The 17,530-nt window shown below is 43.1% G+C and overlaps 1 protein-coding gene across 2 annotated transcripts in view; it reads left to right on the top strand.

Annotated features, from left to right (window-relative positions):
• The first annotated feature begins 1,715 nt into the window (after positions 1-1,715).
• The window catches only part of snx25 (sorting nexin 25), a 219,055-nt gene continuing 203,240 nt past the window's right edge, over positions 1,716-17,530 (top strand). The window contains exons 1-2 of one of the 2 annotated variants that reach the window (XM_078215054.1): positions 1,716-2,178; positions 2,290-2,678. In XM_078215054.1, the coding sequence (XP_078071180.1) occupies positions 2,400-2,678 (279 nt within the window). In that variant the 5' untranslated portion in view covers positions 1,716-2,178; positions 2,290-2,399. The remainder of the gene's footprint in view (positions 2,179-2,289; positions 2,679-17,530) is intronic. The other variant, XM_078215055.1, reaches the window with a different exon arrangement.

The raw sequence follows: 17,530 nt of genomic DNA, 5'->3' as shown, positions 1-17,530 counted from the left end.
CTTAGTAAGCTTTGAACCATCTGAGTTACAATTTGTTCCTAGAAATATATTTTGAATGCTGGACTGAACATTACATTATGCTGAATTAAATTGTTAATGCAACCATGACATTGCTTTAATGCAATATATTTATGGACCTCAGCCAGGGCTTTTAAGTGTGTTCTCAATCTCATAGATCTTGTCAGCATTTAGTTGCATATTCCTGCAGTAAATCCTGAAGTAGCTTTCTGGTACACGAGGAAATTAAAGGGCACACCATTTTTTTAAAAAATCAGCTGGGGAGGGGCCATGAAAATTAATGACACCCTTCCACCCAATACATTTCCACTCACTGTGGGTACCACAAGACATTGCTTGCCTTATCATTCACTATTTAGGCACATATTTCCAGCTTGACTGGACAGCCTATTTTTGTGCTGTAAATTATGCTTCCCTCAGATGGACGGCTTGTAATTGCATTTGTTCTGCTAGTAATTGACTCGCGCGAGCCAAAACAAAATAAAGCCTATGAATTTATAATCTCAGTCCAACATTTGGAAAAAAACCCAGTAAGGCTTGGGAAATGATAGGGACTGGCCCAAGCTGGTCTTGTATACCTTAAATGGAACTCCAGTTTGGACCAAGGTTACTGGGTTTTTTCCAAATGTTTGGTGCAAACTTGTAGTATACAAGACCAGCTTGGACTAGTTCCAATCATTTCCCAAGTCTTACTGAGTTTTTTCCTTCTGGATTATGCTTTGCCCTGACTGCGGCGTACTGCCCCAAATACAGCCTCAACCGTTGCCTGGGAGTTGTGGATTCACCTCAGACTCCTCTTTGATTTGATTTCCAACTTGTGGGACCCACAACCCTCACCCTTTTCTCCACCCCCATACAGAGGGTATATTGGAGAGTATATGTGGGTGTCTGGTTTAGGTCCACAGATGTGCGGGTTAGGTTGAGTGGCCATGCTTAAAATTGCCCCTTAGTGTCCTGAGATGTGTAGGTTAGAGGGATTAGTGGGTAAAATATGTAGGGATATGGGGGTAGGGCCTGGGTGGGATTGTGGTCGGTGCAGACTCGATGGGCTGAATGGCCTCTTTCTGTACTGTAGGGTTTCTTCTAGGTCGCCCCATCATGGTGAATCTAGAACAAACCTACACAGTCATCACTTACAGTAAAATATGTGGGGTTCAATTCAAAGCACAAATATAATCAATTCTCCCCCTCTGTCAGGTTAATTCTGGAGGAAATTTGGTCTTGGTGCATTCTTACATACACCTAATTCAACATTTGAATCCAATTGTTGTTGTTGTAAGACCTTAAGACATAGGAGCAGAATTAGGCCACTCGGCCTTTCGAGTCTGCTTTGCCATTCAATCACAGCTGATATTTTTCTCATCCCCATTCTCCTGCCTTTTCCCCTTATTAATCAAGAACCTATCTATCTCTGTCTTAAAGGCACTCAATGACCTGGCCTCTCCACAGCCTTCTGCGGCAAAGACTTCCACAGATTCACCACTCTCTGGTTGTGGTTTGAACAAATTTATTTCTTGCAAGGCTGCCAGGGGAGGCTGGGATCTGAAAGCTGTGAGGGAGAGGGGTGTGAGGGAGAGGGGTGGGAGGGAGGGCTTGGGTCGAGACTGGTGGGGCCCAGTGAAGTTGTGTGTGTGGGGAGCATGCCCCTTTTAAGAGGTGGCTGCTCTCCTTTCCGGATTGAGCTGGGAGGTTGGGGCAGGAAACAGGCAGGACTGAAAGTGACGGGCACATCATCATCAGCACTGGGGCTGCTGTGAGGGAGACACAGACAGACAGACACTGCCTGCGAGCTGGATGGATGCAGAGAGAGGAGAGGGGAAAGAGAAGAAACAAGATCCTCAGACTTTCTCTCTCTTAGGCTCACAGATATTTTGAAGGAGATTTTTTTTCCATTTACATTAATCAAGGAGCAGCCCTGGAGGTTTTGAAGAGAATAACAAGAAAAATTACAAGAAAAAAAAATCCCCTCAGGATCGATTTGACAAGCTGAGGCGACAGGGGAGGTTTTCGTTGACTGGAGACGTCCACCTAAAAAAAAATGTACTTATAGAGAGAGAAATTATGATAAATCTGTGAATTTAGCCTCAGAACAGTAACCCCCCCTCAATGTGAACAACACTCAAGAAAATGTAGGAGCTGCAACAGCAAATAAGAGAGAGGGTTGGCCCGTCTTTCTGATTTTATCCTCCTGTTTATGTCTGTTTGTTTGTGGGTTGTCAGTTGTGATTTAAATTTTTCTTCTCTCTCCCCCCTTTCCCCTCCCCCACACAGGTGTCGCGGATCCGATTCCCGGGTCTCTCAGAAAGTGCCTTCTACATGTTTGCAAGTGTTATGGACGTGAGTGTGTTTGAAAGGAGGAGAGGGTCGAGCTGGGAGATGCGATGGTCACTATGTGTCCTGATGGCAGCCGCGGTTACTACTTGCTCCTGGCCGGACTCTGCCTCTTCGCCGCCTCCTCCTGCTTCCAGTCCGAGGGCGAGCCCCCCTCCCTCCTGGCCTGGCTCTTCTGCAGGCTCCTCTTCTACTCGGCCCTGTGCCTGAGCAGCCTGCTGCTGGGCAGCCTCCTGGTGCTGGCCAAGCAGAGCCGCCTCAAGCCCCTCCGCTTCCCCAGGGAGAGGGACAGGTCGCCCGGCGCTCCCCAGCTACTCCGCCAGCTCACGGTAAGATGTGCAACTGACCCCCCCCCCCCCTCCCTCCGCGAAGATTACAGCCCCACACGTACAAATACAGTTAGATTTGTTTTGAGGGGGAAAAAATGCACATTTACATTTATATAGCACCTTTTAACACCCTAAGGAGCATTATCAAAACACACTATGACATCCAGCCACTTGAGGAGATATTAAGTCAGATGACTCAAAGGTGAAAAAGTAAGGGTGTAAAGGTATAGAATAGCTAGATAGAATCATAGAATCCCTACGGTGCAGAAGGAGGCCGTTTGCCCCATTGAGCCTGCAGCGACAACAATCCCACCCAGGCCCTAATCCCCCTGACACAAAGAGGCAATTTAGCATGGTCAATCAACCTAACCTGCACATCTATCAGATTGTGGGAGGAAACCGGAGGAAACTCACACAGGCATGGGGCGAACGTGCAAACTTTACACACCCAATGCCAGAATTGAACCTAGATCCCAGGCACTGTGAGGCAGTGCTGTACCATCCAAACCTTAAAGGAGGAAAATGGGATTAGAATATAGTTGTTTGATGGTCGGCACAGACACGATGGGCTGAAAGGTCTCTTTTTGTGCTATAAAACACTCTGACCCTATGAGAGCCAGGCAGAAAAGTGTAGGGAGGGGGAATTCCAGAACTTGGGACTTGGGCAACTGAAGGCATGGCCGCCAGTAGTGGAGTGATTGAAATTGTGGGTACACGAGATGCTTGAATTAGAGGACTTGGATATCTCAGAGGAGTTGGAGAGATTGCAGAGGTGGGACGGGTGAGGTCTTGGAGGGCTTTGTAAACAACGATGAGAATTTTAAAGTCAGGACATTGCTTGACCAGAAGTCAGTGTGGATCAGTCAGCATGAGGTGATGGGGGAGTGGGACTTGCTGCGAGTTAAGACATGTGCAGCGGAGTTTTGGATTAGTTCATGTTTACAGATGGTAGACTATACGAGACCGTCAGGTGTGTGTTGGCACAGATGAGACTCTTGGTAAAAAGGCCTGAATGAAGGTTTCTGCAGGAGATGTGCTGAGACAAGGGTGAAGTCTGGCAGTGTTACAAAGGTAGAAATAGGCAGTTAAATGTGACATCAGCACATACACTTAAGTAGATAGTGATTACTATGGTTGAAACTACGTCCCAACCCCCAACAAAATAATTGGCAAAAAAAAGGGTAAGTTTTTTTTTTCACACGAGTTATAATCTGGAATCCATTCCCTGAAATGTAGCCGATTCAATTGTAATTTTCAAAAGGGAATATTTTTGAAGGGGAAAATCTTTATAGGGCTATGGGGTAAAGGGCACAAGGTCTGGGATTAATTTAGTAACTCTGTCAAGAGTTAGCACAGGATTATGGACAGAATGGGCTCCTTCAGGTTGGAATGTGGAGTTCAAGTTACAATCAGATCAGCCATGATCTTATTGAATGGCAGGACGGGCCTGAGGAGGCCGAGTGGCCTACTCCTCTTAATTTGTATATTTGAATGCTGCAACGCTGCATGATTCTATGAACCTTGCATAATATTTGATAATACAGTTGGAAACCTACTCTAACACCAAAGCAAAATACAGAGAACGCATGAAATCTGAGATGAAACCAAAAAATACTGGAAATACTCGGCAAGCCAAGCAGCATCTGTGGAGAGAAAGAGTTAATGTTTCAGGCTAATAACCTCTTGTGAGAACAAAATCTACTGTGTTGATGATAGTCTCCTTTGGGATTGGTTGTGACTCATTCATTTCTGGTTGACGTTAATATGCTTAGGTACCTGTGGATAGGTTGGATAAGACTGGGTCCATGTACACCTACATCAATGTGGTATGTTATATACTGGCCTGTAAGGATCTCTATTGCTTCTGCTTTGGTATCAGGGTATGTCTTGTTCCAAAACTGATCAGGATATACATCTAGTACAAGTCTTTGTGTGCCTGTGTCTCTCCTCCTCTTCTCTTTCATTTCCCTTTTTTGGGTTCCAATTTGTTGTCTTCAGTGATTGCTCCTGGTCAGTAGTTTCTCAACCACTCTTCCCTGAATCTGTACCATGTTTAAAAACTACGCTTTATTTCTCTTTTGAGTTCTAATAGCTAAGGAACACGACGGTGGTGTTCTTTTATTTTTGTCCTGATTCTTGGAACTACTCTGCAGTGTAAGCAGCATTTCCACAACTGGGTGGCACCTCCTGAGCGGAGATGAAATGGAAAGGCTGGATGTGAGCTGTGTTAAATGGTTGTCCTGTGATAGAGCTAAGTAGTGTATTTGTGTTTTTCTTTGTGGTGTGAAAAGTTGGTAGAAAAATCAGTTCATTTTGGGAAGCAAAGTCATCAAATGGATGATAATGAAGAACATGGAATTTAAATAGGGGTTTTACATGAAGTGACGTGTTATCATTTACAATGCCAGATCGTATGAATACCCATGAGATCTTTGTTGCTATCTTTTTGTTAACAGCCAGCTTCTGAACTAGTGCTCAAAGCTCCCTGTTGGATTTGTTTGAGGCTATTGGTAACAGTCATGACTTTAGTGTTTAAATTGAGCCACAAAATTAACATAAGTAAACATTTTTTGTAAGTGAACAGATATGTGTTGTGCCTTTTAAAACTAATTACAACAGATATGCCAATTACCTCATTAGTTAATAGTTTAATACCAGAGATTTTGGTGTAGGCTGATGGAAAGAGGCATTTATGATTTCTCCTCTGTAGTATTTCAGGCAGGTGATTGTTGGCCTTTAGTTAACAGCTTTTAACTGAGACGTTTAACAAGGTGAAGAGTTATTGAAGGGGAGTTTCAGAGGGTGGGTCCAAGTATGGCTGAAAACTCTGTCACAAGTGAGAAATGGTGGGAAGAGAATGCACAGTGGCCATAAGTGAGGGGACTTTAGGTCATCTGAGGTTGGAGGAGTTGTGGAAGCAAGGTGGGGCGAAGCAGTGGCAGGATTTGTAGGTAAAGACAAAGAAGTTTTAATTTATTTTATTGGGAGATGGGAAATAAGTGAAGAAGCAGTGAGGACAGGGACAATGGTTGGCGGAATTTAGTGCAGGGCGTTATGTGGACAGAAGAGCTTTGGAAAATTTGAGCCCGTATCAGCAAGCACTTGACAGGATGCCAAGCAGGGCATTGGAGAATTCGAAACTGGAGGTGAAAGGATATATAATGCCTTCAGCAGAGGGAATAAGGAGACGGACAATTTTGCAAAGATTGAAGTATGTTGTTTTGGTGCTGGAGTTTCAAGATCAGCTCAGGGTGGGATGTCAATATTGAATATACTGTCTAGTTCAGCTTCACTCGGGGTAGATTAAAACCGAAGTAAGGGTCCGATGTTTCTTGTGGAAGGCAAATAAGATGGCTTTAGTTTTCCAGCTGTTCAGCTGAAGCCAATGTAATCTGAATTTTAATATTGTCAGCAGCCTGTGTAACCTATATCCATGTTTAATTCACTGAATATTGCTATTCTGTCACTCGGGAAGATGCCCTTACCAAGTGGCTGTCTTCAAATTTTACCATTAAGGTTGAAATTGTATGAAAAATGTAGTGAAGGAGTAATGCTTATTATCTAGGCAAAATGTTTACTATAGTGAAGGCTAATGTTTTAAAATTTAGGTATGTAAAGCTCCCTCTCCTCCCCTTTTACTCGCTGCGTATTGTGTTTTCTCTGGCCTTGAGAAAGGCCTTGAGAAAGGGAACAGAAGAATTAATAACTATTTCCCTCTACACATACCATTTGTGTATAAGCTCTTCTTTTTCTCACCAAGCTACTGGTTACTGGTTTTCATGTGCCCAGAACAGGCATCAGGAAGTTTCTGGTGAGGGTTATCATGGCCAGTTGTAGCCAGTTGCACCCAAATCTCTGGTAATAAACTATTAACTAATGAGGTGATTAGCTCTGTGTGGTTGATGTAACTAAAACATCATTTAGTTTTGATGTAAAATGTTCCCATTTCTCAGTGTTCCCCACCGCTGCCTCCCCCCAAATGAAATTTGGGGTGGTGTGTGGGGCGGTGGTGTAGTGGTATTGTCGCTAGACTACTAATCCAGAGATCAGGGTAATGCTCTGGGGACCCAGGTTCGAATCCCACTCTGGTAGATGGTAAAATTTGAATTCAATTTAAAAAAAAATCTGGAATTAAACCATTGTCAATTATTAAAAACCCATTTGGTTCATTAATGTCCTTTCGGAAATCTGTCATCCTTACCTGGTTTGGCCTAGATATGACTCCAGATCTACAGCAATGTCGTTCACTCTTAAATGCCCTCAGGAATTGGCAATAAATGCTGGCTCAGCCAGTGACACCCACATCCTGTGAATGAATTAAAAAAAGGTAAGATTTCTGTCTTTTGGCGAAGATCAAGCCCAAGATGGGGTTGCAATGCCTTATCTTGTCAGCTTGGTCTTGTTTGTCTCTCTTGTGGAGACCATGAATTGTATTTTGCTTTTGGAGCCAGCAAGGAGGTGGATTTGAGTTTGCTTGGTCCACTCTGAGCATTGGCTTAAGAATGGAGTAAAATCTTTTTAAAAAATGTGAGATTTGATCATTTGTGACAAATGGTTGGTGATTTTGTGCAATGAGCTCATGCCCACAAAAGAACAGTGAAAGACCATTTCAGATTTGTTTCCCTATGCTTGACTGTCAGCTGGGAGCAAAGACTTTCATACTATAAGTTTGGCCTAAATTCAAACTCTTAATCCAGGAGTGAAATGATATTGGGCCTTTCCATTCCAATTTATTTTATTTTTAAAAAGGACAGCTATAACCTTCCAAACTTGAGAGAGGATTCTGACTGCCAAACTTTAAGCTCTCTGAACCGGCTGATCCATCTCCGATGTACGGACGGGGAAGAATTTATAAAATGCGTACAGGAAGGTTCTTTGGAACAATATGTTGACAGTCCAACTAGAGAGGGGGCTATACTGGACCTAGTACTGGGGAATGAGCCCGGTCAGGTCATCAAAGTTTCAATAGGGGAACATGTGGCAAATAGTGACCACAATTCTGTAAACTTTAGGATAGTAATGGAAAAAGATGAATGTTGTCCTATGGGTAAGGTGCTGAATTGGGGGAAGGCTAACTACAGCCGGATTAGGCAGGATTTGGTGGCTGTTGATTGGGAGAGGCTGTTCGAGGGTAAATCCACATCTGGCATGTGGGAGTCTTTTAAGGAGCAGTTGATAGGACTGCAGAACAGGCATGTGCCTGTAAAGAGGAAGGATAGGAAAGGTAGGATTCGAGAGCTGTGGATAACCAGTGAAATTGTGGGTTTAATCAAAAAGAAGAAAGAGGCATACATGAGGTCCAGGCAGCTAAAAACAGATGGAGCACTGGAGGAATACAGAGAAAGTAGAAAAGAACTCAAACAGGGAGTTAGAAGGGCAAAAAGGGGTCACGAAATGTCCCTGGCAGGCCGGATTAAGGAGAATTCTAAGGCATTTTACACATACGTTAGGAACAAGAGGGTTGTTAGGGAAAGAATCTGACCTCTCAGCGGCAAAGGAGGCGAATTATGCTTAGAAGCAAAGGAAGTAGGAGAGATCCTAAACCAATACTTTGCATCAATATTCACAAAGGAGAGGGACATATTCACAGGTAGTGTCTCAGAGAGATGTGTTGACCCGTTAGAAAAAATCTCAATTACAAGGGAGGAAGTGTTAGGTTTTTTAGGAAACATTAAGACAGACAAATCCCCAGGGCCAGATGGCATCTATCCTGGACTCCTCAGGGAGGCAAGAGATGAAATTCCTGGGCCTCGAACAGAAATCTTTGTCTCTTCACTGGACGCAGGTGAGGTCCCAGAGGATTGGAGGATCGCAAATGTAGTCCCGTTATTTAAGAAGGGTAGCAAGGGTAACCCGAGTAATTATAGGCCGGTGAGCTTGACGTCCGTGGTAGGGAAATTGTTGGAGAAGATTCTTAGAGATAGGATATATGCACATTTAGAACTGAATAATCTCATTAGCGATAGACAGCATGGGTTTGTACGAGGGAGGTCATGCCTCACAAATTTGGTTGAGTTTTTTGAGGAGGTGACAAAAATGATTGACGAGGGAAGGGCTGTGGATGTCGTCTACGTGGATTTTAGTAAAGCGTTTGACAAGGTCCCTCATGGCAGGCTGGTGCAAAAGGTTAAATCTCACGGGATAAAAGGTGAGCTAGCTAGATGGGTGGAGAACTGGCTTAGCCATAGAAGACAGAGGGTAACAGTGGAGGAGTCGTTTTCCGGTTGGAGGTCTGTGACTAGTGGTGTTCCGCAGGGCTCTGTACTGGGACCTCTGCTGTTTGTGATATATATATACATGATTTGGAGGAAGATGTAGCTGGTGTGATCAGTAAGTTTGCGGATGACACAAAGATTGCTGGAGTTGCGGATAGTGATGAACATTGTCAGAGAATACAACAGGATATAGATAGGCTGGAACATTGGGCGGAGAAATGGCAGATGGAATTTAATTCAGATAAATGCGAAGTGATGCATTTTGGTAGATCTAATGTAAGGGGGAGCTATACAATAAATGGCAGAACCATCAGGAGTATGGACACACACAGGGACCTGGTTGTACAAGTCCACAGATCCTTAAAGGTGGCAGCACAGGTGGAGAGGGTGGTCAAGAAGGCATAAGGCATGCTTGCGCAACTTTATTGGACGGGGCATAGAATATAAAAGTTGGCATATGATGTTGCGGCTGTATAGAACGTTGGTTAGGCCCATTTGGAATACTGCGTCCAGTTCTGGTCTCTACACTACCAGAAGGACGTGGAGGCTTTGGAGAGAGTACAGAAAACGTTTACCAGGATGTTGCCTGGTATGGAGGGTCTTAGCTATGAGGAGAGATTGGGTAAACTGGGGTTGTTCTCCCTGGAAAGACGGAGGATGAGGGGCGACCTAATAGAGGTGTATAAAATTATGAAGGGCATAGATAGGGTGAACAGTGGGAAGCTTTTTCCTAGGTCGGAGGTGACGAACACAAGGAGTCACGGGTTCAAGGTGAGGGGGGCAAGGTTCAACACAGATGTCAGGGGGACGTATTTTACACAGGGTGGTGGGGGCCTGGAATGCACTGCCAAGCAATGTGATTGAGGCGGACACGCTGGGATCGTTTAAGACTTATCTAGATAGCCACATGAACAGACTGGGAATAGAGGGATACAAACGAATGGTCTAGTTGGGCACATGAGTGGCGCAGGCTTGGAGGGCCGAAGGGCCTGTTCCTGTGCTGTATTGTTCTTTGTTCTTTGTACCATAAAGGCTGGAATGAAACCTTGTGGCTGATTGTGGAAAGCTGAAACTTCCCACCTGAACGTCTAGTTTGCCATTCTCTTTGCAGACTTGGTCTGGAAGCCTGAAGGATTTAACAAAAAAAAATCCCAGCCAGTGAAGAGGCTCAGATGAGCCAGTCACAAGCAAGTTCAAAGCCTGATATAGTGGGGGTGTCACAAGGCACAGCTAGTTCCTTCAGGTCGAAAGGTCTGAGTTGAATCGCAACAAAATCAGCCATGATCTTATTGAATGACGGAGTGGGCTCAAAGCACAAAATGGCCTACCCCTGTTTCTAAGTCTGATGTTCCTAGTCTGTCCGGCCATCGGCCACCTATCTATTCTAATTACTTGGTCTGTAGCCTTGCATGCTGTGCTGTTTCACATGCTCATCTAAATGTTGTGAGGGTTCCTGCCTCTACCACCCTTTCAGGCAGTGAGTTCCAGATTCCCACCACACTCTGGGTAAAAAAAGTTTTTTCTCAAATCCCCTCTAAATATTCTGCCCCTTACCTTAAGTTTATGCCTCCTGGTTATCCACCCCTCTACTAAGGGGCAAGGTTTCTTCCATCTACCCTGTTTATGCCCCTCATAATTTTGTACACCTCAGTGAGATTCTCCTCCTCAGCCTTCTCTGCTGTTAAGGAAAACAACCCCAGCCTTGCCAGCCTCTGTTCATAGCGAAAACCCTCCAGCCCAGTCGACATCGTGGTGAATCCCCTCTGCACCTTTCGTAGTGCAATCACACCTTTCCTATAGTGTGATGACCAGAATTGCTCACAGTACTCCAGCTGTGGTCTAATGAGTGTTTTATGCAGCTCCATCCTAACCTACTTGTTCTTGTATTTTATGTCTTGACTAATAAAGGCAAGGATCCCATTTGCCTATTCAGCCACCTTATCTACCTCCTGCTGTCTCCAGGGATTTGTTTGTAAATGCTGTATCAAGAATATAAGTGACTGCCTTAAGTGTGGCAGAAAAGTGATTTTTTTTTTCTTTTGTGGGAGGAAAGTCGCGTTGTTTTTGTATCTTGACTGTTTCCTGTTCTAATTTGAAACTTGTTTATTGTAATGCTTAGCGTCTTGAAATGGCATCCTCTTGGCTTCCTTTGGAAATAACAAAAATTACAAATATCACTCCTATTACCGATTAATCTACTTTCTCCTGTAGAATATGCAGAAAAGACAGCTGAGTAGTTTGTAATCAAAACAGAAAATGCTGGAAATGCTTGGGTCAGACAGCATCTGTGGAGGGAGAAACAGTTGATGTTTCAGGTTGATGACCTTTCATCAGAACTGAGGAAATGGAGAAAGGATTTTGAGCAAGACAAGTTTTATTTCTGATTTATAGCATTTGCAGCATTTTGCTTCTGAGATTACCCTGTAACCTGGATCTTATGTCTGGTACGTTGGACATCCAATGTTGGAATTGCAGAGAGTGTGACTGATATGATGCAAAGCTTTCCATTTCTCTTTGACCTTGCTTTCCTTCCATTCTGACCTTGTGAGATCCTGGATTTTCATCGCTCCATCATTGGTGGCTCTGCCTTCAGCCACCTTGGTCCTAAATTCTGGTATTCCCAATTTAAATCTCTCCACCTTCTTTAAATGTCTTTAAAATCTACCTCTGACTAAAGTTGCTTGGTGTTAAATTTTTTTCGATCACACTCAAGTGTTTTGGGCAATATTACTCTGGTAAAGGTGTCACATAAATGCAATTGCTGTTTGTTGATAGATTGGATGTGGAGCAAGCAACCTGCTTTTCGGATGAGTTTTGGGAGAAAAATAACATGATATATTGAAAATAAGATCAGGGCCTTGAGCATGCTGTTTATAAAACCCCAAGGAGGTGTTTGACGTGTATAGGAGTGTAATCTAACACAGATGGAAATTATATTCTGTTGTGGCTCATGGGGATTTATTGAAGCAATAGCTATTATAAAGGACAGTTGTATGTTCACCCGAGATATCTAATGCTCTTTTTATTCACTGTTTGACTTTTCAATTTCCCTGGGGTTGATTTGATTTCGGCGTTTATAAAAGTAAATATGGAACTTGACATCTTCACGAAAGGTGGCATCTTGAGTGGTATAACTGGACACATTCTCTGCTCAAGGTTAACATGTTTGGGAAGGTAGTGAATATTCGGAAAGGAGGATGTAAGAAGTGCAAATATAATTATTACAACACCATGGTACACCCTTGCCACACATGATTAAGGTGTGGAATGTAATATTAACATAAAGCAGGACAGTAAAACAAGCAGAAAAAACTGGAAATACTCCGATCGTAAGATTTCAAGAAATCGCCAAGCGAGGCGGCGACTTGTGAGCTGTGCCCAGCATACCCTCTAATTCTACCTTTTACTCTCATTCTATGCTTCTAAAACTCTATTCTAACTCTTTTAAACTCTCTAACAATGCACTACACGCTAGTTATGACTGTAAAACTACATTCTGCACCCTCTCCTTTCCTTCTCTGTGTACAGTATGCTTTGTATAGCGTGCAAGAAACAATACTTTTCACTGTACACTAATACATGTGACAAATCAAATTAAGACCTGGCAGCATTTGTGGAGAGAAAAAAACAGTTAATGTTTCAGGTGTAGGGCTTCATCAGAAGTATCAGCAAAGGAAAAATATGAAGTAATTCAGGAGATTGGATTGGAGTGGATAGCTTTAGTTGAAGAGCTAGCAGAGATGTGACAGCAACATGGGTTTCTTCCGTACTGTAGATCCTATAATTCCACAGCATTACAGTGATCACTAAAGCATGCAATGCTGGCACTTCTCGAAGGATTGAAGAGGTGACAGAATTTCTTCTGCATGCCTTTTCACTAGTCAATGGGGGCAAATATCCATTCAAGAATGAAAATCGCATATCTTCTGACATAGTTTTTAAAGTATGGGCGTGTTTGGTCCAAGATGCAATGAGGGAAAAAAAAATCAACAGAATGTAACCCTGGTCCATTTACGCACAGTCCTTTGTTTTAGCAGAATCTACAAAGAGTCATACTGAAAACCAGGTGTGCTGTGGCACTGGAAATTATGAATTTGGAGCTAAATTATAAATACTAAAAGAAAATTGCCACTTGATGTTTGGGTAGTTGAAGAAAATAGGGCTATGCGGTGATCTCTTGCTATATTCCAGAGGGAAGATGGTTTGTCATTATAGATCCATGGAGGTGTTGTGTAGTGAGACATTTTTCAATAAAGAATTAGATCTGCTGTCCATCTGTCTTGCCACATCATCTTTGGTCATTTGTAGGAAAAATCTTTGAGGGTTTGTAAGTTGCAAAGAAATTTAAGACTAAATGATCCTTTTGAACGAAAGTAATTGCCTAATGAGACAAGAAGTCAATTAATATACATATTGGTTACAGTTGATGCTGTACTTGGTCAGAGTTTCCTATTATTTACTGTAGTACTCTTGCCCATGAGATTTGGCCTGATTTTACAATTGAGGATGACATCTATCTTTAGAACTCTGTATCTTGCAGTTTCCCATCCTGAGTTAGAAACTGTATGTAAGAGACTTCTCATGAAAGTATGTTAGTTGAGGGGAGCACATGCTCTCCAAAGAGACCTTAATGCTTTGGTGAGACTACGCCTGGAAGACTGTGCACTTTTAGTCTCCACATTTAAGGAAGGATATACTTACATTGGAGATGGAACAGCCAAAGTGCCCTAGATCTGTCTATGGGATGAGAGGGCTGTGCATTAATGAGAGGCTGAATAAATTGTGTTGTATTCTCAAGTTTAGAAGAATTGAGAAGTGATCTCATTGAAACACAAGATTATGGAAGGAATTGACGGGACACTCGGATGTTTCTGCTGGCAACTGAATTATAGAACAACTGTCAGAATTGGGCTAATCGTGTCGCACTGGCATGAGAAATTACTTCACTCAAAGAGTCGTGGATCTGAAATTCTCTACGCCACCAGAGGATTGTGGACGCTCCATTGTTGAATACATTTACGGCTGGGTAGACAGACTTTTGGTATCTTCGGGAATGGAGGGATATGGGGAGCATTGGGACCATGGTGTTGAAGCTAAGGATCAGCCATGATTAAATGGTGGAACAAGCCACGTGGTCTATTTCTCCTGTTTCTTACGTTCTTCACATTGCATGAATGTGGCGAGCATGACTTTGGGCGGGGACGGTGGGTGGGGCGGGGGGGGGTTAGACTTTACTCTGAGCAACTAATAGACAGAAGGAAACATTGGTTATTTTGCAAGACATTGTAAAACTTGCAGTTGCCCGTGGAATTTCCCTGGGGTCTTACACCGCAGATTGCTGTTGGGGAATCCAAATGACTTTGGGCCCACTCGAGGGTATCTGGGACACTGTGTGTCTCCTTAAGTGATCAGATTGAGGAGTCATTAATAAGTAGCATGTAGTATGAACCAGGAAGTGTAAGTTAGGATGTTTCATTCAATGTCAAATCAGGTACTGAAAAAAAAGTAAGAATTAAAAATTGGATTGCGAGGGATAAGAGGCAAAGTTTTAAAAAAAAAAATCCCCAACAATAATTGAAAGCTGAAGGTATGAGATTCCACAGTTATAATTAGGACTTGGCACGCTGCTAAAAGGATACTTAGCCTGGAATGGACAAGTCGTTACTCACTCTGGCGAGTTTAATCTGTAACTATGTCTGTTCATTAAATTTGAATCGGGAGCTAGATAGTGAGATGTGTTTTTTGTACAGCTTACTGAAGAGGAAATCTGTCTCCAAATCTTTGAGCCAATTGCCCATCTCCATTCACTAGAGGTTGCAGCTGCATTTCTACTTGTATAATAGTGACTGCCCTTAGCCTCTGATTTTTCACAGCAAGATCTGGCCCCATGTTAACTGATTAGGTTATCTGAGAAAAATAAATAACTTGCAAATCGAGGAATAAAATTTACAATTCCCAAATGCTGTCTGCTTTCAATTTTCTGAAATAAGTTTTTTTTGATGCTCCATATTTGCAAACATATTAGTTAAGTCGGTTCGCCGGAGTGAATGTTAATCCTTGCAAATGAACATGCAAACAAAGCGCAGGAGGAGGCCGTTCAGCAGCTCAAACATACTGCACTATTTAATAAGATTGCAGCTGATCTGACTAACCTCAAATGCATCCCGCCTACACCCGGTAACTGATCACCCCACCCTGCTTCCCAAGAATCTATCCATGTCTGCCTTAAAATATTCAAAGACTCTGCTTTCATCACATTTTCAGGAAGAAAGTTCCAAAGATTCTCAACCCTCTGAAAGAAAGAAAATCACCACATCTCTGTTTTAAATGGGTGACTCATTATTTTTTAAACAGTGACGCCTAGTTATAGGTTTACCCACAAGCCAAAACATCCTCTCCACATCCACCCTGTCAAGACCCCTCAGGATCTCATATGTTTTAATCACGTTATCTCTTACTCTTTTGAACTCCAGCTGATACAAGTCTAACCTGTCCAGTCTCTTCTGCACCCTTTCCAATGCATCAACATCCTTCCGGTAGTGTGGCGACCAGAATTGTTCACAATACTTCAAATACAGCCTAACCAAAGTCTTATACAGCTGCAACATGAATTTCCAATTCCTATACTCAACGCCCCGACCGATGAAGGCCAGCATGCCATACGCCTTCTTGACCCCCTGTCCATCTGAGCTGCCGCCTTCAGGGAACTGTGGATCTGCACGCCTAGATCCCTCTGTATGCTAATATTTCTAAGGGCTCTACCATTTACTATATAGGTTCGTTCTGCAGTAGACCTTCCAAATCACATTGCCTCACATTTGTCCAGGCTAAATTCCATCTGCCATCTTTCGGCCCAGATCTCCAGCCGATTTATATCCTGCTGTATCCTCTGACAGTTCTCCTCACTATCTGCTATTCCCCCAATTTTTGTATCATCTGCATATATATATATATATATTACAAACAACGGAGGCCCCAGCACTGATCCTTGTGGAACACTGCTTGTCACAGACCTCCAGTTAGAAAAGTACTCTTCCTCTGCTACTCTCTGCTTTCTGTGCCCAAGTCAGTTTTGTATCCATTTTACCAGCCCACTTTGGATCCCATATGACTTCACCTTCTGTGTCAGCCTGCCATGAGGAATCTTATCGAAGGTTAAAAGTCCATGTATGCAACATCCTCTGCCCTGCCCTGGTCAATTTTTCTTTTCACTTAAAGAATTCAATCAAGTTTGTGAGACATGACCTCCCCTTCACAGAACCATGCTGCCTATTCTCCTCCAGATGTGAGTACATCCTGTCCCTAAGAATCTTCTCCAATAATTTCCCCACCACTGATGTAAGGCTCACAGGTCTGTAATTTCCCGGATTATCTCTTCGAGTCATAGAGGTTTACAGCATGGAAACAGGCCCTTCGGCCCAACTTGTCCATGCTGCCCTTTTTTTAAAAAAAACCCATAGCTAATCCCAATTGCCCGCATTTGGCCCATATCCTTCTATACCCATCTTACCCATGTAACTATCTAAATGCTTTTTAAAAGACAAAATTGTACCCGCCTCTACTACTACCTCTGACAGCTTGTTCCAGATACTCACCACCCTTTGTGTGAAAAAATTGCCCCTCTGGACTCTTTTGTATCTCTCCCCTTTCACCTTAAACCTATGCCCTCGAGTTTTAGACTCCTCTACCTTTGGGAAAAGATATTGACGATCTAGCTGATCTGTGCCCCTCATTAAGGTCACCCCTCAGCCTCCTATGCTCCAGAGAAAAAAGTCCCAGTCTATTCAGCCTCTCCTTATAACTCAATCCGTCAAGTCCCGGTAGCATCCTAGTAAATCTTTTCTGCACTCTTTCTAGTTTAATAATATCCTTTCTATAATAGGGTGACCAGAATTGCACACAGTATTCCAAGTGTGGCCTTACCAATGTCTTGTACAACTTCTTACTGTGTTTACCCCAGTCCAACACCGGCATCTCCACATCTTGTACAACTTGAACAAGACGTCCCAACTCCTGTATTCAATGTTCTGACTGATGAAACCAAGCGTGCCGTATGCCTTCTTCACCACTCTGTCCACCTGTGACTCCACTTTCAAGGAGTTATGAACATGTACCCCTAGACCTCTTTGTTCTGTAACTCTCCCCAATGCCCTACCATTAACTGAGTAAGTCCTGCCCTGGTTCAATTACCAAAATGCATCACCTCGCATTTGTCTAAATTAAACTTCATCTGCCATTCGTCAGCCCACTGGACCAATTGATCAAGATCCTGTTGCAATTGGAGATAACTTTCTTCACTGTCCACTATGCCAGTCTTCTGCCCTTCTTAAGCAGAGGAACAATGTTAGCTATTCTCCAATCCTCTGGTACCTTGCCTGTGACTAAAGAGGATGCAAAGATTTTGGCCAAGGCCTCAGCAATTTTTTCCCTCGCCTCTCTCAGTATTCTGGTATAGACCCTATCTGGTTTTAGGGACTTGTCCACCTTAATGTTTTTCAATATCTCCTCTCTTTTTATGTCAACACCCTCCTTTCTACACTCGCCATCCACCACATCCTTCTCTTTTGTGATGCAAAGCACTCGTTACAGACCTCATCTGGCTCCACACACAAATTCCCTCCACTGTCTGAGTGGACC

Source organism: Mustelus asterias, chromosome 6 (assembly GCF_964213995.1).
Source record: "Mustelus asterias chromosome 6, sMusAst1.hap1.1, whole genome shotgun sequence".
Taxonomy (NCBI): domain Eukaryota; kingdom Metazoa; phylum Chordata; class Chondrichthyes; order Carcharhiniformes; family Triakidae; genus Mustelus; species Mustelus asterias.
The sequence above is the reverse complement of the archived record's forward strand: the minus strand, read 5'-3'. Positions and strand labels throughout refer to the sequence as shown.